The sequence below is a fragment of the Archocentrus centrarchus genome, chromosome 9 (genome assembly GCF_007364275.1).
Source record: "Archocentrus centrarchus isolate MPI-CPG fArcCen1 chromosome 9, fArcCen1, whole genome shotgun sequence".
NCBI classification, from domain to species: Eukaryota; Metazoa; Chordata; class Actinopteri; order Cichliformes; family Cichlidae; genus Archocentrus; species Archocentrus centrarchus.
The window spans coordinates 12,729,252-12,756,100 of NC_044354.1; the positions used below are offsets into that span (position 1 = coordinate 12,729,252).

Below are 26,849 nucleotides of genomic sequence, written 5' to 3' on the forward strand. Positions count from 1 at the left end.
AGCCAAACATGTGGCAGCAACTCAGTGCATTTAGGCATGCAGACATGGTTAAGAAAGCCTGCCGAAGCTCAAACTGAGCATCAGAATGAGGAGGAAAGGTGATTTAAGTGACATTGAATCTGGAATGGTTGTTGGTGTCAGACAGGCTGCTGCAACATTCAGATGGTAGGGTCAGAATTTGGCATGAAATGAAATACAGGCATCCTGCCTTGTATCCATGGTTCAGACTACTGGCAGCGTAACAGTGTGGGGATATTTTCCTGGCACACTCTGAGTCCTTGTTAGAGCCTGCTTGAGCATTGTTGCTGACCACGTTCATCCTTTTACAACCACATTGTACCCATCTTCTGATGGTTGCTTTCAGCAGGATAACGCACCATGTCACAAACTCGAAATGATCACAAACTGGCTTCTTAAACATGACAATGAGTTCACTGTACTCAACTGGCCTTCACAGTCACCAGACCTCAATCCAGTGAAGCATGTTTATGATGCAGTGGAACTGGAGATTCTCATCTTGTATAAAGCGGTTTGAGTACTCATGTAGAGCAGAAAAGTGCTATTTAAGAACCAGTCCATTTGCCATTTACATCATGGATGTGCAGCCAATAAATCTGTAGCAACTGTGTTCTGCCATCATGTCAATATGGACCAAAATCTCAGAGGAATATTTCCAGAATCTTGTTGAATCAATGTCATGAAGAATTAAGGCAGTTCTGAAGGCAAAAAAGGGGTCCAACCTGGTCTTAGCAAGGTGTTCCTAACAAAGTGTCAGTGAGTGTAGATCTTTTAATAGAAAGGGATCCTTAATTTATCTGACCTTGAGTGAATGTTTATATTTGACATCTGTAACAGGTCTCTCTTGCAAATGAGACACTGAGTGTCAATGGGATTACATGTATAAATAAATGTTAAATAAAAAAAAAATATATTATATTTTCCGTATGACACAACAAAATCTGCTGCATGGTTCACTTCTTTCTCACTGTGTGAGTCATCCACTCAATGAACTGAAGGATGGTGTGGAAGCAAACAACACACTGTGTAGAAACATGACTGGGGGGTGTAAAATAATAACATTTTGTCTGAGGCTTTAACACCTCCAAATTAGAGTTGACTTCAATTTAGCATCCACTGATCAGACACACAAGCAGAGCACCTTGTGATCCCGATGAAGGAAACCTCTTGGCTGGTGCTGTTGTTGACCAACGAGACGCCCATATTTTGTAGTGACAGGATGATTTCCTGTTGAGCATGCTGCACCTTCTCATTGTCACAGAGCATCTTGAAGATCCGTCGCTCCTCAGTGAATACCACAACACGCTGGAGACCTTAGATTTGATAAATGAACAAAAACAGATTTTTTTTTATTCTCAAAGAAAAATTTTTGTTGGTCATTACCATTACTATTATTAAACTTGCACAATGTAGCGTAACATTTTATGATACTTGTACTTTACCTTCATAAAAGGAAATCACAAAAAGTTTGCCCTCTTTGTTTATGTCCTCTCGCAGGTCCTAAAGAGTAATAAGACAAAGAATTTACACTTCAGCATAGTATCTTAAAATAATTTTTAGATACTGATCCAGATCTAAAACCATTCCTTAAACTGTATCTACACTTAACACAGGCCTATAATTATTCAGTGTTAAATTAGAGCCAAAAAAAAAGTAGATATATTTAGGCAGCAGATTCATTACCACCAATAGCACATTTTCCAGTTTAACAATTAATCAGGAAAGGTGATACCACTTAAAAGGCCTCCCATTTAAAACCAGAACATCAACGGTGTCTGGCTCAAAATAAATCAGGCTACTTACAGGTTACTGTAAGATGTGAAGTACAGAAAGAAAACGATACGTTTTCCTGTCACTGGTTGGAAAGATTACACAAAGGACTGAGAAATAAAATCCATTCAGAAGTCAAGGAGGCTCCCAAACAGTCATATCCTGGCTGAATTAATCCACCCAATTAAAGTGTTTGGAGGTCAGGACACTTATGAATAACACGGTCAGTAGTAAAGCATGAAAATATGTTAATACATCAGCATGTCATAGTATTGACCATTACTGATGGATTACTGATATTAGCAGCGTGGTGATAAGAAGGCCCCATTGGGGTGTCAACCAATAGGACAACTCCCTCCATAATCATCACCATCTAACCAGATACATGTGCTTGGTATTTTATGAAGTTTCTTTTTCTAAAAAAAAAAAACAAAAAAAAATCATTTTGTGCTTGCAGCATTGATAATCTTATCTTAACCTACAGGCAAATGAGCTAAAAACTTTGAAAATGGCTTAACTGAAGTTGTGAAAAGCAGCAGATAAGATGTAGCACAGTGTAGCCCAACTCCTTATATGCTGGAGGTCCTGATTTATAAAGAGCACCTATGGATGATGGACTTTCTTTATGCAAATCAAAGCCAGTCTAATCAAATTTATGCATAAGCTAATGAATACTCCTTTTTAAAAGCACTCCCAGCAGACAGAAGCTGATTTTGTATTAGCAAAGTAAGATGTTAGCATCTTTTGAGAAAGCTGAAGCACTGATAAACCTCATTACTCAGACACAGTTGTTATTCTGAGTCATGTGCAGTACCTCTTCACTCTTTAGCTTCCCACTGTAAGTGCCACATTTCCAGCAAAGCTCTCGGGACCCAGTGGGCTCAGTCCAGGTGTAGTGTACAGCCTTCCCGGCCTCCAGCTCCTTGTGCTCCATCTCCTTCTGAGAGCTACATGTACATACACCCACCCAGACAGACACATGCTGCATATATCAATATGAGTTATAACTACTAAAAATGACACACAAATAAAAGATTGACAGTTTAACAGTAATAAAAAGACAAAAAAATATAACAGAGCCCATCCACCAAAATTAACCTCCATGCCAACAGTCAAATCCTCCGGGCTGTCTCTCACAGTACATAAGCAAGTTTCATCAAAAGACAGAAATATGTTGCCCAAAGGTCCCAAATATCTCTCCTGGAAATAAAAGGCTTAAATAAGCATGTTCACATAAGTACTGAATTAGGATTCAGATGAAACAAACTCACAATGGAAAGTAAAAGAAAGCGTGAAAGAAAAAAGTGGAGAAGCCACAATCTACAAATGGGTATAAAAAGTCCTAGTTGACAGTATAGAACTACTGGAAAAAGCAGGAGGTGCGATTCCTTCAGAAGAATTCCATCCAGCCAGCAGCATTCAAAACTAATTTTTCCACAAGATGATAACAGAGATGAAAGCAACATCAAGTAAATGGCTTAAGATGTGTAACCTGCTCCTCTAACATTTTGATCAGTGTAAATGTCTAGTAGATCAGTAAAAACCTAAGTGAGTAATACAGTAGGTCCTTTATACATAAATAACTGAAACAGTATGGCAAAGTCAATGTCATTGTCTTAAGTACTAGAAGATACAGTATGAGTATGGCATAAGTAGTCTATAATACACCTTAACAATAAATATTGAAAGTACAGATTACTAAACAAAACTGTGACATCAGTTTGGATAAGGGAGCAGAGTACACAGTCAAACTAGAATCAGAGCTGAAAGTCGTTTTCTACTTAGCTTCATCTGAACTCTTCATCTGACTACACTCTGCATTCAAAGACCCATCAATGTAACATCAGCACTTTGATGTTAGACCAATTCATACTTAAGTGCTACATCATTTGGGTATTTCTGTAATTAAATTAATGTTTAATGTTAAATGTTTCATTATATACATGATTCTTCCTCTTGGCCTCATCCAGATTCAATCTTTCCTTTTTCAATATGCCTGCTGTTCTGCTTGCTATTTGAATTCACTGTGGGTCATTCAATCTAAAAATCAAATATTAAAAACTTCCTACCTGACCATCTCAGATTTGCCCAAAAAACTTCCAGGTGAAAAATAGACTTTTAAATGTGGATTTGGTATGTGGTGTCAAATTTAGGGTATAATCACACTGAATTTTGATGATACTCTTAGATTATTTCTTTTTCTCTTTTGTTCTCATCTCTCCTATCATTCTTCATTCACATCTTTCTTTGAGTTCAGAGTGTGTCAGAGGAGTTTCCCTTTTTTTTTTATATTTTTCTACCTGTCCCCTTCCAATGAGAAGGAGAGGTCAAGTAGCTCATCAGCCAACCACGAGGATTCTGTCCAGACACTGCATGACCCACAACACACAAACAAACCACTATCAGCAAAAAACAATCACCCCTTATTTACTAGTTATTATTAACTTAACTGTTTGAAGAAGCTGCAACAGAAGAACAATACTGTTATTAAACAAATATGCAAAAACACATTTCAATGAAATGGGAATATGAATGTTTTGTATGAAGAAATCTGTTTGTAAAATGTTTATAGAGTAGATAATATAAAACGCCTTCATTAAAAAAAAAAAAAAAAAAAAAAAGAAAGAAAAAGAAAAGATAGAAATAAGCAGAAACACTAAATACTTTTGGCACAATTGGTAAAACATCCTACTTCTTAATAGAGCAACTAATCTTAGGGTGAATGTGGCACACACGCAACATATATAATTGAAACAAAACTTTGAACAGTTTGAACACACCTTTACAGATAAAACCTACACCAAGAATTACAGTAATGCTAACAAACAGAACAGTAGAAAATGCTTTTTAAGGAACACTTTAAATGAAGACTAAAGGTCCCAAGTAAACAGGATTCCATAGAAAGCACTTAGACCTCAGTCGCATGGACCTAGAAACCAGTCAGGGACCCCCTGGCAACTTCTGCTCAACTGATTGCTGAAGGTTTCTGGCCGTTGCTGGGTATAATCAGTCACAAAGATGGTGCTGTACCAAAACCCTCCTTGTATTTGCTTTGATGGCTAGCAAGTTGCTGTGGACGCCTGTAGCTTGTATGGAAGACATTGACTTGTCTGCTGCAGTGAAATTTGAAAAAGTGCAATCCAGCCTGGAAACAGAGAACATTTGCCTTCAAAGTAAATGTTGCTCCTTTTGAAATGTAGCAGTTGCAGCGGTAAGGTGCAACTTTTACTTTGAAGGCAAACGTTCCCCATTTCCAGTTTGTGTTGGACTGTTTTCCATACAAACCACTGGTAACCACAACAACCTGCTAGTAACCAAAGGCATCGGAAGGTCTTTGGTGCTGCAACGTAAGCATCTTTACGACCAATATCACACTAGTGACTGCCAGCAACCTCTCTGCAACCACCAGTTTTCCCTAGTGACCAGTGGTTACCAGGGGGTCACTCACAGGTCTCCAGGCCTGTGTGACTGAAATCTTAAGCCTTGGATCTACTTTAAAAGTAAAATGAAGTGATGCTACACTATAATTAAACTTTGCCTGTTTTGTAACTGATCAACAAAATGTTTTGACACAAAACTACACAGCTTAAAATAACTTATATATTTCCTTTTAACTGTGCCTCCACAGTTCTCTCACCTCTGCTGGAACTGAAGAGTCTGGTCTTTAGTGTGGTTGATGATGAGGAAGGGGGCTGCACCGTCATGATACTCAGAGAACCGGATTGTGGCCGAGTGCTCTGACAGATTCACATCTACAATAATCCCACCCAACTACATGGAAGAAAAACAAAAAAAGAAAAAGCAACAGTCTGAATGCTGTATGAAAGGTGTGAAAATCATGTTAACCACTACAATCATTTATTGTGTAAAAAATACAGATATCCATACATAAAAAAAAATTGCTATGTGTGTGTGTGTGTGTGTGTGTGTGTGTGTGTGTGTGTGTGTGTCTACTTACAGTGTTGTCCAGATGTAGCAATAAGCAGTTCTCTGGTCGTGTGAAGTCAACAGTCAGTGGAGGCGATAAGCACCCGTGTACTTTGATTTTAAGCTTCTTAGTGTCATTCTCAGGCCAGAAAGGAATGGCCGACTAAATGTAGAAAAAAAAAAAAAAAGCAGCACCATAAATGTTTTTTCTAAGACTATCAGCATTTTAAAACTATCAAGAAGATAAGATCTTTAAATAAAGAAAATTAGTTCATAGAAACTAATCAGGATCCACAATGTGCTGTTACATCACATCCATTTAGAAAGTTAAATATAAGAATACCCAGGAGCTCCAAAATCATGTACACTCAAAACCACAACTCAAGATCTCAACCTGTAAGTAAGTAAGTAAAACTTTATTTATATAGCACCTTTCACAGATAAAATCACAAAGTGCTTTACAATGTGCAAGTAAAATAAATAACAATAGCTGATATGACAAAGTAAAACATTTAACTAAAAGCTTGTAAAACAAAAACCTGAAAAAAAGAGAAACAAAAAAAGAAAAAATGACTGCTAAAGGACACTGAAAAGCAAACTATCCTCTGACCTGTTCTGGTTTTGCCTCAGTCCAAGTTTCTTTCCCCACTTCACATACGAACACACTGTGCTTAGTTCTGTTGACCAGCATGTAAAAGGGCACAAAGGTCACGATACGGGTCAGACTGAAACTGCTCGCATCAATCTTCACACCAACCTGAAATAAGACAGACATTACATAAATACAAAAAATTAAGATCATCCCATATATCTGCCTCTTTAGATCTTCTTGTATTGGCTGCTCCCTTTACCACAGCAGATCATCTGCAATCATATCACCCTATCCCCAGCATCCCCCTCGGTCACACAATCCTCTGTACGTCCTCCTTCACTACGTCCATGAATTGTCTCTGTGGTCCTTTTCTTTTCCTCCTCCCTGGTAGCTCCATATTCAGCATCCTTTGTTGAATACACTCAATATCCCTCCTCTGCACATGGCCCAACCATCTCAGTCTTAAATTTGTCTTCAATACGCTCAACCTGAGCTGTCCCTCTGATATACTCATTTCTAATCTTGTCCACTCCAATGAAAATTTGAGCATCTTCAACTTTGCCTCCTCCTGTCTTTTTGTTAGTGTCACCATCTTATAAACCTTCCCTTTCACTCTTGCTGTTATTCTTCTGTCACAAATAACCCCACACTCTCATCTCCATCCACTCCACCGTGCCTACACTCTCTTCTTCACCTCGTTTGCACTGTCTGTTTCTTTGGATGGTTAACCCCAAGTATTTAAACTCATCTACCTTCACTATCTCTACTCCTTGTATGTCCACCTTTCTACTTATCTCTCTTATTCACGGACATGTATTGTCTTGCTTCTACTGACTTTCATTCCTCTTTTCTTCAGAGCACACCTGTCTACTCAATATAGATCACAATGTTGCCTGTGAACATCAGTTTCCATCTCTATCCTTAGCTGAATGCCTGGTCTTCCAGGACTCCTGTCTACGTTTTTTTTTTTTTTTTTTTTTTTATCTCCCTGACTATCCCACTTTTTTCTTTGCTAACCTCTTCCTTTAAATATTTTCTGGCATCTGCCTCTTTAGATAAAATTTCAAAATCTCACCAGATAATCGTTGTATCTGCCTTTACATTTCACATCTCCGTGGCTACCGACTGTGTCCAGAGAAAAATCATCTGATAGATCACTCTCTGAGATCATAAGACGAACCTGAGGGGAAAAAAAAAAAGAACGTAATCAAATTGTCTAATAAAACTAGATACACTGCCAGATCAGAAATGTACTGAAAAGGAACCACTTTGAACAATAACCAAGCATGCTTCTTTTAAATTGCTTTTCAGTAACACTGACTTAAAAGCAAATAATTTCTTAAAGTTACCTTATTGTTTCGCAGGAAGTGCCGAGGCTTAAATGAAAAGAGCAAAGGCATCTCATAGTCGAGGGGGTGTTTACGGTGGATATCATCAGCCTTGTACTGCAGCAACCTGCCTGTCTTATTCAACATCCAGTACGGTGAGTGAAAAGCAACCACCATCTGCCCTAGATCATATTTAACATGCACCGCTATATCCAACTCAGGCCTCTTCCTCTCCAATCCATGTCCATCTTCATCCTCATCTCCTCTTAGAGACTGGAACACAATGAAGGTGATCTCTTCCTGATCACTGTGGAACCTGTACAAGTCAATAATTTTTTATTTCTATTACAAATGTGCAATGATTTAATGGTGACTGCACATCTCTACTATAAATATACTATAACTGACCAAAAATTGAGTTTTGGGTCATGTAATTTAAGATCAATATACTCACAATAAGTACAGATAAAGTCTCAATAACAACAAAGAAAGATTAAGTCAGACCTGTATTCAGAAGACCAATCCTGAGTCAAGTAGTCAATCAAGCGAAGATCGAGACTTGACTGGTTGATGACTGCAGTGTGAAGCTGTGCAGAGTGACCTGGGCCCAGAGTAGCCTCAGGTGCAGAGACTCCATTTTTCTGTTGAGCAAAAAGAAGAAGAGGGGGGAGCAGAAGAAAAAAAAAAAAAAAAGCTGAATCTGTGCCATCGGACTGAAGTGATATCACCATTACTATTATTAACATTATTAAGTCAGACACAGAAAACAATTCTGACAAGAGAAATGTGTTTCAAAAACTCCCCAGTTTAAATTAAGATAACTAAGTTTTATATTACAAGGTTTTTACCATTTTGTTTTTACAAATCTAAATATGGGCGACTTTACTTACCTTTCCACAGCAGAAATATCAATATGGGACAAAGCAGCTTTATAACTATAGCTTGCTCTTTAAAAATTTTTGTTTTATTAGTTCATAGAGGCAAACGGTTCTTTCACATTTTACAGGGATAAAACTAGAAAGGTTTATTGTATGCAAGTGCTACTAGAGTATGTATGAGTGAAAAATAGACAACTAAGAAAATTACCTTTGAAGATATGCACTGTAAAAACTCAAGCATTTCTACTGTAAAAACTTTAACAGATATTACCATGAAGTAAGATGAAATTTTTAACTTAAATTACTAGTCTTCTGCAGTTAAAAATCTACAAATGAGGCATTTAATACACACTAGACTATCTTTTGCTGTTGTGTCTTGCCCTAATTTTTAAAAAGTTACATTAAAGTAATGCAGTTATCCCTAGAACTGCTTTAAAGAAACTCATTATGGAATAAACATCCAATATATAAAGCACTACTATCCACCTTTGTCTAAGCAATGTGAATATGCTGGTCTCTGACTGATCCTATGGTAGCATTAATTATAATAAACAACTGACTTTACACTTTTAAAACAGTGCACATACATGCAACGTACACAACATTTTGTTGAACATTAACTGACATAAACCTACTTGTTTGCTTCTTTTCAATGTTCTGTGGATCACCCGAGTACACATTACTGCACATATTCTACCTTTAGTTTGTAGGTGATGGCATAAGGCAGAAGGTTGCGTATCAAGATGGAAGGCCACAGGTGAAGCATGAAGGGCACATCAAAGTTCTCCCCAACATCTCCTGTCTCTTTGCATGTCACTGCATCCTTCAATGGCACAGTGTTGATGGTCATCACACCACCGTGGCCTCCACGTTGACGGCAGGTCTGCTGGAGGCGTTTCTCAGGTTGCAGGTTGCTAACATCCTCGTAACTGAAGCCCTCTGAGCACTCATACTGCTCACCCTGACTGTCATCTGTGTCCTCTAATACTGGCTGAAGGCTTAGCTCGGACCTGAGAGGGGGAGTGGGGCAATAAATGGTAGATGCTAGAGAGTTTTGTTTTTGTTTTTTGGACAAAAAAGACCAGGGAACATAAAAGTTGTTTGCCCTCACCTATAGGAGTCCAGAGGCACACAGAACTCCTCAGTAGGGAGAGCAGTACCCAGAAGGTTTGAGCCTTCAAAAACTTTGAATGGTATTGAAAAATGATTGATGATCTGCATCAGAACAGACAAAAACAATTAATGGTTACTGGCATTTCAACTTAATCTGAAAAACCTATTTTGGTTTGTTTGCATAATACCACTCAAAGATTTGGGGTCACTTAGACATGTGCTTGTTTTACAAAGAAAAGGAGTACTTATTCTTATTTAATAAAAGCTACTTTCTGCTGATTACATACTCTCTTACAAACTGTCTCTAACCAGAATACAAAGAGATGCGGGAAGCACCTTAGAACAACTAATTACAATAAGAGTCTTAAGTTTGAGAAACAGAAACCTCAGAGATCCTCAACTAACAGCTGCATTAAATGCTACCAGAAAAACAGCAATCTCAACATCAGCAGTCAAGAGAGGACTTTAGGATGCTTGCCTTCATGGCAGAGTTGCAAAGAAAAAGGCAAATCTGACTATGAGTATGGTTTGGTTCCATGTGATCACATGGTGTTTCGTGGCCATCAGTTTACTCATAATTTGGGGTGCTGGAATACACCAAAGCTGGGTCTTTCAACTAAATTCCCTTCATTTCAATGATTGCGTTATAGAGTGGTGTGCTGCCCACATGTCGTACCACACCTCCTCCAGTATTTCCTCACCTAGCTCCGGCTCCCATTTATTTTTTTTCACATATAACATTGATCATTTTCTAGCTTCCATAAGAGTATGGTACATGGTTGATACCACTCTGGGGACTGCCTCGTGATAAGATAGTACAAATGTCTTTATAACGATGTACTGAAAAGAACATTTTTAAGATACTTTCATATTAAAAGTAACTAACTAAGCTAAGTTGGTGATTAATGCCAATTGCGAGACAGCATACATAATATAATCTTAGCTCATTATAAACATTGTGACTTGCACCAATTTGTATAATTTTTTCCAGATGTGCTAAAAAAAAAAAAAAGAGTGAAAGTGAATATGTAAGATGATGATGATGATTTGCTACGCACCTGGAAAGGAGAGCGGATCTTGATGTACTTGCTGCCGTCTACAGAGGAAATCTGACACACCAGGAAACGAGTGACTCCAGAGTCTTTGTGCATTACACTGTACATTCCTCGGCCCACTTTGATCAAAGGGATCACACTGGCTGAGGTGTGACCCTCCGGAGCTGGACAAAGAAAATATAACTTAAGGGTAATGATATTTTTACAAAGTAAGGAGGGAGGGGGAAAAAAAGTGTTTCCTCACTGACATTAAGTTATTTAAAATTTGGTTATTGGTTCTAGAACAAGCAAGCTTGTCTGTATTAGTGTTTTGGTTAAGAAGATGTGTTTAAAAGGATAGGGCACAAATTAATGATATCATTTAAAGAAAATGCATGACACTTGTTTTCTGTTTGTGTAATTAGAGATAACTGTAGATAATTCACTGCTGTCTATATTCAGTATAGCTGTGAGAGTAAAGTGTGACTTACTAGGCTGTATGTAGTAGTCCTTTCCACTCAAAGAGGTCATTGCAGAGAACTGATCAGAGTCTGTTCTGGTTGAATAGTCCATACCAAGGGTTCCACCATTCTGCAGCTTTACAGTGTTAGCAATGCTTTGCTGTCCAATGGGACAAAACATCTCACTGTGGCGAATGGAAACTGGTAGGCCGAGACGGTTTTTAACTACAAATGGAGCTTCATCCTTTTGAAAACGCTCTGCTGTCTGTTTGGCAGCCTCTGCAAATGCCTGGGGAAAGACAAAAACATACACATCATACATGCTATGCACCCTTGGACAAGTATTTTCTGTCAAGCTTCTGAAAGGCTTTTTCTTACAGTGCCCAGGTTACTCAGCATGGCCAGTCCGCATTTGGAAAGTGTGATGTTGAGCTGGTCTTTACTGCAGATGGCAATGACTGTCTTATAATCTGGGATATTGGAATCCACTTCATCTGACAAGTCTGTGTACTTCACTGGTTTCTTCTTCATCTGGTTAGATGACAATAAAATATTATACACTCTATATGTATTCATGCATGCATTTTTATATATGCTACCTAAGTGCTACATGCATGTATATATGTACCTTCAGTTCCAGCATCCATGGTCTGAAACCATCTTTTTCCTCATCTTCTAAGGGCTCTAGCAGTGGCTCCCACACACCCATCACTTCATTGTAATAGTGAACCTAAAAATAAAATGCATTAATAAATGGAAATTCTGAAAAGCAACCAATTCAATAAAATGAGCACATCTCTACTTGTGTGTGTTACCTCCAGGTTAAGCTCGCTGTGTAAGTTAATGAGCGTCGACCAGTTTTTCACATCTCCTTGGAAGGAGGACTTTGCCAGAAGCATGGGGATTGTGCGGTGTCCCACTCCAGCCTCCAGAGTCACACAGATTGATTTGATGTTCACCTGCAGAGATGAAGAGCCAATACATTTTGTTTTGCAAATACAAATATTAACTTACTATATGGCAGCATACAGTCAGCTTTACCATATTATAATTTTAGTACTGATACTGATAAGTACCTGCAGCGACTCTCCTTGTGGTATCAAGCGTGTCACTGATTTTGTGTCTTCATGCCCCTCCTCTTCTAGGAACCAGAGTTTGAGCTCCTTCCAGCTCCGCTTATTCCACAAGTCCACGGGACCAGGGCTTTCCAGCTCCTCAGGGGTTTCTGCTGTTGGTGCGAGTGCTGACTGGATGGTAATCACTGTGTTGATTATGACTGGAGATACCTGTGTCAGACACCAGGGACGTAAAACTTTAGGTTATTTGCATAACCCTGATTCTCAGACTAGCATGACTGAAATGTCTCACTGTGGGACGCGCCTCACTGTGTGTAACTCAGACGGATTTATCTCATTATGCAAATCCTGCTTGGCTGGTGATAGCAACAAACACATCAGGCAGAACCACCCACCTTTAAGTAGCTTGCACTAATGCAGTCATTATTCAAGAGAAGCACCGCTTCTTGTTTTGCCCCAGCAAGAAGGGCTGTGTGTTACCTCACTCATGCTACTCTGAGAATCAGGGTTATGCAAGTAACCTCAAGTTCTCATTCCTAGCATTTGTTTTGATGTCTCACTGTGGGATAGTCCCATATTGCCAGACAAGCTTATTTCAAGCAGTCACCAGAAATTAGCAAGTAGCCCCCCTTATCCAACTGAGGACCGAGAGCTCAGTACTGCTTGGGCTATACCAGGAGCAGGTATGTCCACTCTTTAGAGCCATACAAGAGTGGACCAGCTTGCTATTGCATGGATGTCTTGGATTGGTATCCCCTCAAACAGGACCCAGGATGCTGCCAAACCACAAATGTAGTAAGCTTATAGGCCCACCGGTGCCTGCAGCTACTGTCTTGTATAACCAAGAGCAATCATCTCCACAATCCAGTGTGAGAGTTGTTGCTTAAAGACAGGCCTACCCTTATGAGGACCCAGGAAACTAAAAGCTGGTTCAGTTTGAAGAAGGAAATACATGGCCACATAACATGCAACAAGAACAAATACCTTGAGTGAGAGAACGTTGATGGTGACCTCCATAGACTGAGGGGAGGTGGGAGACTGAGTACTCTTGAAGAACACCTGACATGGCTGAAGCACTGTGGTCACATTGTTTCTCCTCTTTTCTCTTAAGAAGGGACAGGCAACTACCTACAATAAAAGTGACCAGTTAATTAAAATTATATTTCAAGCTAAACATTTGTTAATGAAAATTGAGATTTCCTCTGGATACATAATTTTTCATTCTCTGAAAATCTGACACAAGACAATCCAAACATATACCTTGAGGTCCTTGATAACAGCAGTCATCTGCGATCTCTCAGCATCACTTTTCATCACTAGTTCACAATATGTGGTCATCACCAGCGCCGGGGCGTCATCACGTGTCAGATCAGCCACAAACACAATCTCTGGGTTCCGCACCAAGACATTCATCTCCGTCTTTGACACCGTGGCTGGAGCTGTTGCTGGGAGCCACAGAAAGTATCAGAGTAAAAGATCAGTTTAAATAATGAGTCAGAATAACAGTTAAACTTAATAATCACAGAACTCGTAATCCACACTCATCATATGCAAGTATATAGTATCTAAACATTAGCTTATAGCAACCATTAAAAACTATTTTAAAGTAATGGGTCAAAAAAATTGTACTGAAATAGTCAAAACTGAAGTTTTTACAAACATAATGCAAAACAAAGATGTACATAATTTGGCAGCTTAAGCCTGCCTGATTAAGAGAATTGGCATGCTTTCAGTAAACTAAATTAAAACTCAGCTTTACAGAATTTACAGAACAACTTACTGGACTCTTTAGATGTGACCGATGAGTTAATGTTCTTTTTATCTCCAGCACCAGTACTGTTCCTGGGTTGCGGCACTTGAGCAAAACCCTGCTGGGTGGCTTTAAGGAAGATATCAGCCACCGTGAGCAGGAACTCCATGCTGGCACATAGATACACATCTTGCACTACTGTGTCTAAAGTGGTGCCATCAGGGCCTTGACGATAGTTCACTTCTACCATGTTGTTCTGTTCTGCACCAGGACACATGGCCATCATCCTGGAAGAAAACATATTAGAGCTCTGACCAAAGAAAAAGCACTCAACACGATATAATAATTTTCTTTTACTTTACCCAAAGAGTGCTTATAGTGGTTAGTTTTACAAGTTCACTCATTTCAACATCAAGTACCAAAATTAAGAAGTTTTTTTCTACATTAAAAAGGTGCAATTGATAATTTTTTTGAGGTTATTTAACAGAAAAAAGGATACTGTACTGAATACAGTGGCCGGGAAGGCCAATGTTAATGTTTTTGATCTCTCTTGGCTGAATAAAACATGTTTGTCCTGTAGCAGCCACTTTAGCTAGGATTATACACTTGAATTAGGAGGAGTAAGAAAACAGAACTCAGCTGACTGCAATCTGCAATCTACTGACATCTAGCAGTGAAAATTTTACACACTGTAAGTATCGCCACCATTAGCAGTTAATTGCATGTCGCAAATGTTATTAAATAGGTTTGCGTGCTTGATTTAAATATTATCCTCCCTATATCTTGCACCTTGATAAAGGAACTTCGAGTCAATAACAGGGTCAGTCATAAAAAATCTCTGAGTTCCCACCTCTTACACGCAATCTTGTCACTGCGCTCTTTGTAAATACAGACTACTTTTTTTTTATGCCAAAGTCCAGTTTGTGCTGGAACAAATAATAAATCTGGCCCAAAGGTGTACAATGTGTAGCTTTACCTTGGTGTGACAGTCTTGACTCTTGGCCGCTTGTCATCTAGAAGGCATTCAGCGAGTTGTACTGAGGCCTTCATGGAGCTGTCGGAGAACATGTGGACAGAGGTGGAGATGGTGCCCAGAGCCAACTGTGCTAGCTTCAGCTCGTCATCATGTGGGTCTAACAGCATAATCTATTAAAAAACAAATTACACAGACACTCTTTGCTAAATATGCCTCACAAAATAAAGGCTGACAAGCTTAATTCCATAATGCAGTCACGATTTCTGCTTGACCTACTGTAAATGTTTGCATTTATGTAAAAGTCTTCGAATTACCTCACGGTCATTGGGGCTGTACAGGACCACCGTCAATGAGTCAAACTTGAAGTTTAATTTCAGCGTGTTCTTTTTCAGCTTGTTGTCTTTCTGAGCCTCCACAACAGCAGCTGTCACTACTGTGTTACCTATTAACAACATTATCACAGCACAGAGCTCAGGTTTAAAGAGACGCCATTGGATTTTAATCATAATTGTGCATAATACTTCTAGTCATGTTTCTAGTGTTTCAGATTTCTATATAGTTTTGTGTAAGCCTGATCTGTCAAACAATGTTAAATGCATCTGTTTGGATTTTTTTTTGGCCAGGCTGTTAAATCATATGTCTACTTTTAACCCTTTTACTCCAAATGCATTGGCTGTGGCACAATGTACTGCAATAGGTGCCGCAGTTTGCAGACTTCTGGCAACAAATACCGTAATAACCTTATATGGCTGTGAAGTGCAATTTCTGAGCTTTCAGGAACTGTTTGAATTTTTCCAATAGAACAAATGGTCGCGGAGTTACGGTAAAAAGTGTCTGTATGGTAAAAAGCCAGCTGATCAAAGTTCCTTTGATCAGCCGACTCAGCAGTGATACGCTACGTCTTAACAGCTGTTCGTGGCTAGTAAGGGCAGGAAACCGGCGCTTCAGCGGCAATCGCCTGGTGTTACAGGGTTAAAGCCCTACCATACACACACAAACAAACAAATGTACAACAACAGCTACTTACTGCTTGGAGGTCCAGTGGTCCCCGACTCCTCTGACTCTTTGTTGGATACAGAGTCAGAGATACGGTCAGTGGCTGGCAGAGCAGCTGGAGGTGGACCAGCATCAGACTTCTCTGACAGGTTCTCGCTCAGAGTCCTCAGGACAATGATCATATCTTCCTGGCACAGGATCAGCTGTTGGGAAGAGAGAGTGATGATACTTGGTAAAACAATTTTTGACTTAGAATATAGCCTGCAGGCAATTAATGAGGACTATTTTAAGGAAGTTTTAGGAAAAAAAGTGAAAATACAAAGAAAACAACGGCAAAAAAAAAAAAAAAAGAAAAAAACTATAGTTGTTGTAAATCAGTCATTCCTTCTTCAGCTGTCACACATCTGTACTTACACTCATGGGCTTTAGATGTGCCCCAATCTCTATGTCAGGTATTTTGTGGTACCAGCTGGAAGAAAGATTTCTCTGGATTTCCAAGTCTAAGCTGACTGGCTTCAGCAGCTGGATCTCTCTTTGAAAACTTTCATCTGCATAAGTGGCTCTGAAAGCAACACAAAACAGTCCATTACAAAAGTCCATTAGATTAACATAAAGTTAAAATCAATCACACAGACAAGTATAAATATTTTTTTATTATTTTAAAGCCCACTGACACTGACCTGTACATCTTAAGGTTAGTCAGTTTCACAGTCATTATATCCACAACAGGTGGGATTTTAGCATCTGTTTTACAGGGCTGCTTGGCAAAATGGTTCTTGACAGACAGCAGACCAAGGTCAGCTACAATGACATTTGAGGAAGAGGAGGACTGAGGGAGGAAGATGATGGGTGCATTGAAGTGGACATCAAGAGCGATCCGAGTGCTCCGTTCAGCCAGTTCTTTCACACCTGATGCTGCCTTTTCTGCAGCCTGAACTGTTACTTCAGCTAGTGCCTCTTTAGCCTCCTGGAAGTTATTGATGAACTCCTGGGAGAAAGGTAGGGGTGGGGAAAAGTATTTTAGGAAAGAAATTAATAAGATGAAGCTGGAATACAGAAATATACATGGGGAATGTAAATAAAGTTTTTGACTTGTGATTTTATTACCTTATCTAAGAAATTAAAATCCTATTTTAGAGTTTTATATGTGAACTAAAAGTGATTAATGTAAGAATAGTAATTCTTACCAGTATAGAGGACAGAAACTTGTTGAGGAAGATGACCTGAATGCAGCCCACTTTCAGTGTAACAGCAGTGTCAACGTTAGACATGTCCAGGTAGGCATCTCCTTCAGTTGCATCTGTATAGTTTACCATACGGAAGTCAAACACTTCCTTATCTGCTATGGACACAGCCTAGGAAAAAAAATGAGTAACACAGAAACAGTTATAGTAAAACTAAATAAAAAAAGCTAAAACTGAGGCCTTTGTGAACATAAATCACACAATTGTTATTCAGATAGGCCTTGGCCACATGGTCAACAAGTAACATGAAAAACATAACAAATGAAGAACAGAAACACCAATGCAGGAAACAGTAACCATTTCATTTGCATTTCTTTAAGTACAATCCTAGATACTTTTAAGCACTGGCAGCTGGTACCTTCTTGTATAAAGCTTCTTTGTTACAGTCTAGGATCACAATGTTCTTCAGTTTGGCCAAAACCTCCATCTCCTTCTTCCTCATCAGGACCTCAGAAACCAGACCTAGGCAATTATCAAAGCCCCAAGTTGTACAATGAATAGTAACCAGAAAAAGTGCATTAGATAACTCTAAACAGAGTATTCAGAGAGGTAATAAGCATGCTATAGAAGGCACTGCCAGAGTACCTTGTACACAAAATACTATTCCTTTCATACCCTCAATACTGATCTCTGAGATCCTGGCTTTCTGTCCTCGAATGAAAACTTTGAGGCAGTGGAGATCAGTTTTGATATGCAGATTAACCACATCAGCAAACTTGGACCTTTTTGAAGCTGCAAAAAGAAGGTAAAAGACAATTAACTAGAGACGTTACCTAAAGACAGACAATAAAGAATGTCTTTTCAGCGTAATATTTAACCTTCGATATTGCTCTGATTATTAGTTTCATTAGCTGTGAAATATCTTACAAATTGCCTTACTGAATAATGTTGAGACAGTAACAGTGTGCATTTACATTTTTTCCTGGTTACAGCAGTTCCCTCCTTCTTTTCTTCCTCCCTCTCTGCCTCAGCCTCATCCTCCTCAGGGATGGTGGGAAGCTCCTCCTGCTGTCCTTCCTTCTTATTCGACTGAGGAAGGAGTTTACTGAGGAAGTTCATAGTGTTGAGGAGAGCCTCCGTATGGAGGTGAACATCCAGGGATGAAAAGGTCACCTGATTAAATAAAATGTAATATCAATTTTAAAAAAAACAAAACAACTTTTTTGTGTGAAATACTATTGTGATTGTTCTACCTATTATTAATGATTACTGAAGAATAAACACTGAAGCCATACTTCTTAAGAAAACAACACAAAAGTGACATGAATATAAACTGTTTAAACATGCTATAACTAACAAGACACAAACGATAATTAAAAAAAAAAAAAAACATTATTGAATTGTATTGCTGGTTTATTAATATTTCCCACACCTTGATGAACTGCTCAGTGTTGTTATATTGAGACCTGAAGTCGGGCCCATTCTTGTCAGCCTAGGAAAGTAAATCCAATCTTTAATAAGGCAATTTACCACTTTTTAAAAATATTTATGGAACTTATTCTCAAATATTTTCATGTAAGGTATTGTATGTTACTTTGATATACTCCAGTGTGAGCAGATCAACCTCTCTGTTGTCTAGTGTGGTGATCAGCTGTACTTGTTTTTCTTCAGAATCTGCTCAATGAGGAAATGAAAAAAAAAAAAAAAAAAAAACTCAAGCAAAGACCACCCTGATTATTTGCAAATTTCTATCAAGATAACTGTAATCATTAAATGTTATACAAAAATTAAGATATTGCTGATATCCACTCACCCATGTATTCAGGACACTTGAGGCAGATCTCTCGCAAGTAGGTATTAGAGGTCATGTCAAAGGTGCGCAGTTTCAGCTCAGTGCCCAGACCCTCTATGTCCAAGTGGAGCACCGTGACCTCTTCACTTCCTGACAGACGACACAACTGAACAGAAAACTGGACAAAAAATACAAAGAGACAATTGAACACTGGGAAAGATCATTATAAAGGCGTCACAAAGAGTTTGACTGATGATAAGGTTAAATAAAAATAATTCTTACAGAAGCAACTATAAAGATGTTCACTATTCTGCACTTAAAAAGCACAAAAATAAAGAATAAAACAGGAAAAAATAAACAGGAAAACTGAAAAAAGCAACAAGAAAGCAATGCAAATAAATGCAGTATATCTGAAACTGTAAGTCTAAATCTGAAGTCAATATGGATTAAATATTTAAAAGCAGAAAATAATCTTTTTGTACCTCACTGATCTCAAATGTCATAAAGAATTCAGTCATGTTCTTCTGAGTGTCTTCCTTGATGAGACTTTTTCTTTTGCTTGAATCAATATAGCGCAGGGGCATGGGAGTGTCTGTAAAAAATGGCTTATCTCCAATGGGAGAGCTGGGAGCATCATAGAACAGATCTTCCTCTGACCCTGAGATATGATTAAAAATATAAACAAACAATAGGAAAACACACAGGATTTGAAAGATATTTAGCAGTAGGATTAAAGAGAACAACTGTGCACAACTCTGTCTTACCCAATGAGGTGATGCTGATGGTCTCACATGACTCAAAAATGAGAGAAGAGCGCTGATCAAAGTTCAGCGGTTTTCTGGGAGTGAGCTGAGGGGTGAATGACTGCCTAGACTAAGGGGGGAAAAAAAACAAAAGTGGTCAGAGTGGTCAGACCCCCAAAAATTAAATGTTTAAAATCCACTCTAATTATCGATTGAAATCTTTTTATTTTATTTTCTAACCCCATGAAGGACAACAAAAACAGTAATTATTAATTAGAGATATGAAAGCTTTCCTTTTTTCCTAGATTTTACTGAAATTTCTTGCTGAGAATAATTTATTCAATCCTCACAAAGTACAGAGAGGGCCATCACCCTTCTGTTCTTACCTTTGAAGTTGATGATTGAGCATTGCTGCGTGCAGCGGGTTTGCTCTCAGGCAGCGGGATACTGTCCACCAGCTCCAGAACACTTCGAAGTTTTACATCAGATATACGAAGAGACAGCAGAGGAAGCTCTCCAGACATCTTATATCTGAAACACACGTACATAGTAACACAAAGAAGCATACCAAACTAACGACCTTTAACACCCTGAACTCCTTACAACCCGAGGAAGCTGTGTATCAGAATTTAAACTCCATACTCCAAACTGCATTTCTCAATAATTACTATTGTGTTAATATTGCACTTTTTTCAGTGGAACTGGCAAAAACATAAAAGAGAAAAATATTAATGTCCATAACGACACAAAAATAAGTTTGTGAAAGACCGATGAAAATGTTGAAGGACAAATTCCCATTTTCTTAAATTTCTTAAGGAATGAATTTTGCTGTCAGTGGACTGTTAACCAGACACACACTTACTTTGGCATGCGGGAGTCTTTGTTGATCATTGCCCGGCTGAAAACCACCTTTAGATCCACTGGCTCTAGGATGTGGAGCGGGGACCGTTTCTGTTTACGGGCCTTTTTCCAGTCGCCAGCTATCAAAAACAGATCAAGTTTTACATTTCTACTGACTCCAAACAGAGGCTGAGCAAAAACAGGAATATTTCTGTTGGACCAGTGTGTAAGTATGATAATATCCCTTCCTCAACAATAAGCAACTCTAGTGCTTTTACACAATAGCTTGTGAAATCATTGTAATGTTTTCTTGGCTAAGACACAGCAAAGCCATTAGGGCAACAAGTGCAAGCCTCTACCATAAACACATTTCCTCAATGCTGTCTGTATGAATTTTTCACTGTGTTAAACCTACTATCAATAATATAAAATTTAAGCTTGGTGATTGATAAGCAGTAGTTGAAATAAACACGCAAATCAGTCATAATCTTCTGTGTACCAGTCAAGAACTATGAATGTGTGACAATGGTGTGTGTGTGTGTGTGTGTGTGTGTGTGTGTGTGCGTACCTGGTTTGCTATAAAGAAACTGTAGGTTTTCAAGCTGTACATCAAAGCTATCATATGCTCTGGACATGATGTCCTCAATTTTGCTGGAATTCACACACAGCTGAGGTAGATTCTTCTTGCTTTGACTGGACATCTGAAAAAACAGAAACACAAAGGCTTTTATAACTAAGAAGTGTCATACCTTGGATTTAATTGTAAAAATGTTGGCATGTGCAGGCCAGATTTTCAGCCAACTGTCAATCTTTATTTAAACTTGACACTTTCACACCTTGAAATGACCGAGATCCAACAGCAGGATGTTTTGAGTCCCGTTGTAAAAGCCAGTCTGTGGAATGATGACGTAGGAGGCCATCAAGTTCACCTTCAGGTCGAGAACCTTCTGTGTTTCAATCACATACAGTAAACCTGAAATACAAAATGTTAGGAAGTCATCAATAGCATCCTTAACAAGCCAGAATAACAGGGAAAGCATCCTCCTCTGTCACACCAACCTTCTGCATTTCCCCTTCACTACATTCATGAACCTTGTCTACGGTCTTCCTCTTTTCCTCCTGCCTGGCAGCTCCATATTCAACATCTTTTATCCAAAATATCCACTATCCCTTCTCTGCACATGTTCAAACCTTCTCAATCTTGCTACTCTAATTTTGCCTCAGAAACGCTCACCCTGAGCTGTCCCATTTTACTAATAACATTTAAAAAAAAAAATTATTTACAGCAACTGTAGTTTTGAGATTTTAATCATTTAAGTGCATTTAAGTGCTACATTTACTTAAAAGATCTAATGCAGAGCAAGCTATTATAAGGGGTGAAAAAAAGAGCTTAAAACAACTTCCAAAAACCTCAGGAAACAATCAGTTTCAAGAGTGTAAACAGGAACACCACAATCCAGTTCAGCAGCTGAGACCACTGGCTGTCTGTAAACTCTTGTAAGAGAAAATAACCCCGTGAAAACAAGGAATGTAAACATTCGCCCATCAGAGAGCTGGGACCAGGTTTGAGGTCCTGAAGATCAACCATGATAGCAGATGTTTGTACGTGCATGTTAAACTCACCAGTGGCTGTGCGGTCTCTAAACTGCTCCAGTTTCATCAGGGTTGCATTTGTGAGCTCATCCAGCTGCAGGTCATCAGGTGGCCTGAAGAACGCCGATATGCTATTCACTGTTATCTACACAGACACACAAACAGAGAATCCAATTTATATGTACCACTTTTGAGTTTTTTGTTTGTTTTTTTTCCCCCCTGCTCATATGTGTTCAGTGGCACCGCTCACAGCATCATAGATGATTTCCAAGGGTTGTGATTCCACGTGGAACCGCTGGTTAGCACTCTCATCAAGGGGGTTGGTCTCAAACAGAATACAAAGCAGTGGGATCCCTGCTCCTATGGCTGCCTTCCTCGATGAAAGGAGAATTGGTGGAGGTCGATTATTGGCAAGGCCAGTGACCTCAAACAAAGTAAGCTTGGCTGTGATTCTGGTGGAAGAAAAAACACAAACACAAGCCAATGTTATCAAGTATCTACCCTCGTGGAAAAAAACACCAGCTACAAGGTTATTATTTTGCATTAAAGGGTTGGAACAAACTTGATGGCTTGTGCTCCAGGTCTCTGTGTGAGTGTGGAGTACAGCTCTCCCACAGTCAGCCTGATGATTTCATTTTTGTCCTTGTTGTCTTTAATTGACACAGACAGCTTGTCCATGTGGAAGTTGACCTTCATGTCCTCAAACTAAAAGCAAACGGCAAAGGAGTGCAAAGACAAAGTAACAGAGTATTTTTATTTTTACCTTTGTAATATTTGTTTCTGTGTGACAGATAACCAACTGGAAGTGTATTATTAGTTGTTGAGGGGGTGTCGTGGGGTAAGTGACTCACATTCTTTGGCAGGTTGGGATTAGCAGCAGTCTCACTGTATCCAATGGCAGTGTAGAGTTTGGCTTTCTCAGCAGGGGTTAACAGCTCATCAAAACCTGAGACAGAGATGGTAAAGAAGAATAAATGGAATAGGGATGAGAGAAGTAAGAAAATCTAATACTACAGGCTGTTACAACAAAGATATCCCACAAGCACATGTTTTTCTACATTCTACCTCCAGTCTTAGCATCTTTTCTTTCTGTGTCAGGCTGTCCTCCCCAGTTCCACATCCAGCTTATCCAACCCTGAGACTCCTCTTCCTCCATCTTTATCCCAGGGCGGAAAATACGCAGGCCTGCTTTGCTTGCCTGAGGAGTGAGACAAAAATGTCTAAAGCATCAACTTCATCACTTTTTTGAGACAAATGGCAAAGAAAAACTATTTCTAACTAGCCCACAAATTATCTATTAGCATTATAGGAGAAATTGTACAGAACATGTAATTTTACAGTTAATGACACTTCTGCACAGAGTAGAAACCACAGCCTAATCCTGAATGCCAACATTCTTTTGCTTAATGTATAATTGTCCGCTATGTGGCTAATTTGGTCCCATGGGGCCTGTTGGAACAAACATACATACATACTGCTGAGAGGCACTGTAATGAGTATAGTTTGAATCAATCTCAAATTACAGTCCTTTTTCTATGGATTTTAAGAAGAACTAAGATCACAACACAAAGTGCAAACTGTACCGCTGACTTTACACTTTGATTAATTCATATGTCAGATACAATGTGTGTACACTTATTGAAGGTGTCTTAATTATGTAATATGGAAAGCTTAGTGGTTAGCACTGCTGCCTCACAGTTAGAATACCATCTGGAGGGCCTGGGTTCGCTTCCACCTTGGCCCAGGCCTCTCCCTCTCTTTGTGTGGAGTTTGCATGTTCTCCCCGTGCTTGCGTGGGTTTCCTCCGGGTACTCCGGTTTCCTCCCACATGCCAAAGACATACACTTACTGGGGTTAGGTTAATTGGCTAATCTAAATTGCCCATAGGTGTGAATGAGAGCGTGAATGTGAGTGTGAAAGGTCGTCTGTCCCTCTGTGTTGGCCCTGCAACAGGCTGGCGACCTGTTCAGGGTGTACCCTGCCTCTTGCCCCATGACAGCTGGGATAGGCTCCAGCCCCCCCCCCCCCCCCCCCCCCGCGACCCTTAACAGGATGTGCGGAAGCGAATGGATGGATGGATGGATGGATGGAAAGCTTACCTCCACTTCAGCCTGCTGTCTGGCCAAAGTGATGCTGAAAATATCCAAGGTCTTCTCAGGCTCCTGAGAATAAACAGCAAGTAAATCACTAGAATCTTTCAATTTTGTGCAGGAATCTAGCAATTACTACATGTCTATTGTTAGGGAAATATGATACTCATAAAACAGAGGCGAGCCGGGGAACAAATGTCACTTCAAACTGTCAATTATTTTCAAGTACTTCTCAAAAACTCAACATCCACCTCTAAACCGCTTTAGTAAATCCCCTAATAGGCTTGAACACTTGATAAGTTACTGAGTAATTATGGCTAGAAATATGATGACAGACATCACTTTAGAAAGCTTGTGTGTAGTAATATCATTGAAATTAATGACTTGCATAAAATATTAGCTTTGCTTTTAACATAGCCCTTCAGTTATGGCCACTATAGTCAAGTAAAACAGCTTTCACAAGCATTCATATTACAGCAGTGAGAACAGAAAATGATAGACAAATTCCTAATAATATTAGTATATAAAATTATACACAAAATTTCACCTATCTAAAATGTTTATATCATACAGCAGGAATTTCTATTGAGATGAGGGAACACTGGTTCAAATGTTTAAATCTTAAGACATTAATGCGGCCACAAAGGAAAGCAGTCCCACAGGTCTTTCCATCTACCTCCTTCCTCCCTTTTCCCTCACCCCTCTTCACTTTATTTCCGTCCCACCTCTAATTGCTTGAGAAGCTTCTCGCTGGGTTTCTTGCTGGTGATCTTTATCTTGTAGAGCTCTCTGTAGTTTTTTACCATCTGTCGGTGCTGGCGAATGTGTTTCCATGACCACATGTGGAGCCGTGGCTTCACATCTACCTCCAAGATGCCGGTGATCACATACTTCCACCTGGAAATGAGGCATAAAATCAGTGTAACAATCTGTAATACTAAGTAGACCACATGAATTGGTGCTAAATGATGTGTACATATGCCATTCACTTTTTGGAGAGACTGCAGAAAGACAGGAAAGATGACAAATTATTTTCAAGCTTAAGGACTGCTCAGGAAATGACATGTGATAAACAGTGTCTTCTGACCATGTTGTGGCGTTCTTGTGAACCTGGACCTCGGGTCTGTACTTCCTGTAGGGCAGATTACGTGACATCATATCCACTGAGCACAGCAGCTCCAAGATGCTAATGTACTGGAAAGACAGGAAGTCATCAATTACACAACAGGACCAAGTACTGTAGTGCTGTTATCATCTCCCATTATTTATCCTTAACTGCCATCTTTAGTTTTCTCTCTCTGAGAATATTCAATTTTAATGAGACTTTATCTCACTCACACACACACACACACACACACACACACACACACACACACACACACACACACACCTGGGGTTTGTTGAGTTCAATCGCCACCTCACTGAGATTGACTGTCAGGTCCACTTTAGGAGAGGAGAAATCAACATCTGACCTGGGATTCATCCGCAATTTAGCATCAGCTGAGATAGGGCGAAAAACTGTGGACCAACAACAGGAATAAGGATGATTTAAAAACTGTAAATATGGGTATTAAAATGTTTTCATTGCTTTTTGTGCTGTACACAGCTAACTCGTGTGTATTTCTGAAGATGTGAAAAACTGCTATAGTTCAAAGATATGTGAGCTGTTGCCTAAAAATGAAACTGAAAACAAAATCTGGTGACATGTACTAAAAATCTGTTCCCATGAGTTGGTTAGTCACCTGTTTTTTTTTTGTTTTTGTTTTTTTTTTTAGGTGCTGCAGCATCAGTGCAAACCATGACAAATCAGTACCCATTCATTTTCTGTCTACAAAATTTTTAATGCATATTATGCAATGTGGTTTTAACTTCACAGGGATGACAGTGAAACACTTACTGAAGTCATGCTTGCCAGGAACAGAGGAGTGGACATCCACGCTTTTCTGGAGAAGTTGCTATAATAAAGCAGAGGAAGAGAAAATTTATTTGCATTTTACTTGTTTTTGCTACTCAATTTTTCTTGGCCGATTAAAACATTTGATTTCTTTTTCATACCACTTTAACTATAATGCATGGAAGAAAACTACTACTGTATCACGTGTATAACCTCTACCCTCGAGCACTAATCTCAAAGAAACAAAATTATGGCACAGACTTCAAAGGGTTTACAAAAACACCTTCACATAACTCCTATGTAACTCAGTTCCTTTGAGCATATCAGTAACACTGTGTCTTCTGGGAAAATAGGAGATGGCTAATTACAAGCAAATACAGCATGGTAATAATACAGAGACTCACCAAGGCCTCATCTGGAGTGTGACTGGAGAAAAGTACTGTGTCAACATTCCAGTAGGCAAACAAGTTGTCTAGTTGTACCAACTGAGAAGAAGGGAAACACAAAGCAATTAGTGGTGAAACTGTTTGCTGTTACAAGGAAAACAGCTGACAGCATGTGACAATGCCTTCTTAAAGTTTGGATCATGGCCCAAAGTTATGAGGAAATGAAACTGCTGGAGAAAAAAAAAAAGAACTGGTTCAATCATCAATAAAAGTTTTTCCAAGAATTTGTTTTAACTTCAATGTACTCAGGGGACTAATTTAAAGCAAAAAAACAAAAAAAACAAGTGTTAACATCATGTATGATTTTTATGATTAAAAAATAAATGTGTAGCCTGTACCGTGCAGGTA

At 39.1% G+C, this 26,849-nt stretch overlaps 1 protein-coding gene across 4 annotated transcripts in view; it reads right to left on the reverse strand.

Moving 5' to 3' along the window:
* The window catches only part of vps13a (vacuolar protein sorting 13 homolog A), a 42,514-nt gene that overhangs the window by 11,128 nt on the left and 4,537 nt on the right, over window positions 1-26,849 (reverse strand). For 3 of the 4 annotated variants that reach the window (XM_030736997.1, XM_030737001.1, XM_030737000.1), the window contains exons 9-58: window positions 26,460-26,540; window positions 26,059-26,116; window positions 25,552-25,679; window positions 25,249-25,355; window positions 24,887-25,058; window positions 24,171-24,233; window positions 23,137-23,269; window positions 22,923-23,017; window positions 22,634-22,776; window positions 22,322-22,523; window positions 22,102-22,216; window positions 21,315-21,451; window positions 21,047-21,179; window positions 20,501-20,618; window positions 20,025-20,169; window positions 19,660-19,768; window positions 19,378-19,553; window positions 18,917-19,073; window positions 18,698-18,777; window positions 18,536-18,595; window positions 18,078-18,276; window positions 17,779-17,895; window positions 17,522-17,625; window positions 17,107-17,274; window positions 16,600-16,907; window positions 16,334-16,481; window positions 15,951-16,122; window positions 15,238-15,365; window positions 14,924-15,093; window positions 13,978-14,234; window positions 13,458-13,642; window positions 13,182-13,325; window positions 12,198-12,407; window positions 11,937-12,080; window positions 11,750-11,851; window positions 11,500-11,652; window positions 11,152-11,410; window positions 10,685-10,845; window positions 9,625-9,728; window positions 9,211-9,523; window positions 8,140-8,276; window positions 7,657-7,951; window positions 7,383-7,487; window positions 6,326-6,472; window positions 5,747-5,878; window positions 5,426-5,559; window positions 4,089-4,157; window positions 2,603-2,735; window positions 1,461-1,518; window positions 1,160-1,331 (exon numbers count right to left, since the gene is read on the reverse strand). In XM_030736997.1, coding sequence (XP_030592857.1) covers window positions 1,160-1,331; window positions 1,461-1,518; window positions 2,603-2,735; window positions 4,089-4,157; window positions 5,426-5,559; window positions 5,747-5,878; window positions 6,326-6,472; window positions 7,383-7,487; window positions 7,657-7,951; window positions 8,140-8,276; window positions 9,211-9,523; window positions 9,625-9,728; window positions 10,685-10,845; window positions 11,152-11,410; window positions 11,500-11,652; window positions 11,750-11,851; window positions 11,937-12,080; window positions 12,198-12,407; window positions 13,182-13,325; window positions 13,458-13,642; window positions 13,978-14,234; window positions 14,924-15,093; window positions 15,238-15,365; window positions 15,951-16,122; window positions 16,334-16,481; window positions 16,600-16,907; window positions 17,107-17,274; window positions 17,522-17,625; window positions 17,779-17,895; window positions 18,078-18,276; window positions 18,536-18,595; window positions 18,698-18,777; window positions 18,917-19,073; window positions 19,378-19,553; window positions 19,660-19,768; window positions 20,025-20,169; window positions 20,501-20,618; window positions 21,047-21,179; window positions 21,315-21,451; window positions 22,102-22,216; window positions 22,322-22,523; window positions 22,634-22,776; window positions 22,923-23,017; window positions 23,137-23,269; window positions 24,171-24,233; window positions 24,887-25,058; window positions 25,249-25,355; window positions 25,552-25,679; window positions 26,059-26,116; window positions 26,460-26,540 — 7,340 coding nt within the window. The remainder of the gene's footprint in view (window positions 1-1,159; window positions 1,332-1,460; window positions 1,519-2,602; window positions 2,736-4,088; window positions 4,158-5,425; window positions 5,560-5,746; window positions 5,879-6,325; window positions 6,473-7,382; window positions 7,488-7,656; window positions 7,952-8,139; window positions 8,277-9,210; window positions 9,524-9,624; window positions 9,729-10,684; window positions 10,846-11,151; window positions 11,411-11,499; window positions 11,653-11,749; window positions 11,852-11,936; window positions 12,081-12,197; window positions 12,408-13,181; window positions 13,326-13,457; window positions 13,643-13,977; window positions 14,235-14,923; window positions 15,094-15,237; window positions 15,366-15,950; window positions 16,123-16,333; window positions 16,482-16,599; window positions 16,908-17,106; window positions 17,275-17,521; window positions 17,626-17,778; window positions 17,896-18,077; window positions 18,277-18,535; window positions 18,596-18,697; window positions 18,778-18,916; window positions 19,074-19,377; window positions 19,554-19,659; window positions 19,769-20,024; window positions 20,170-20,500; window positions 20,619-21,046; window positions 21,180-21,314; window positions 21,452-22,101; window positions 22,217-22,321; window positions 22,524-22,633; window positions 22,777-22,922; window positions 23,018-23,136; window positions 23,270-24,170; window positions 24,234-24,886; window positions 25,059-25,248; window positions 25,356-25,551; window positions 25,680-26,058; window positions 26,117-26,459; window positions 26,541-26,849) is intronic. The other variant, XM_030736999.1, reaches the window with a different exon arrangement.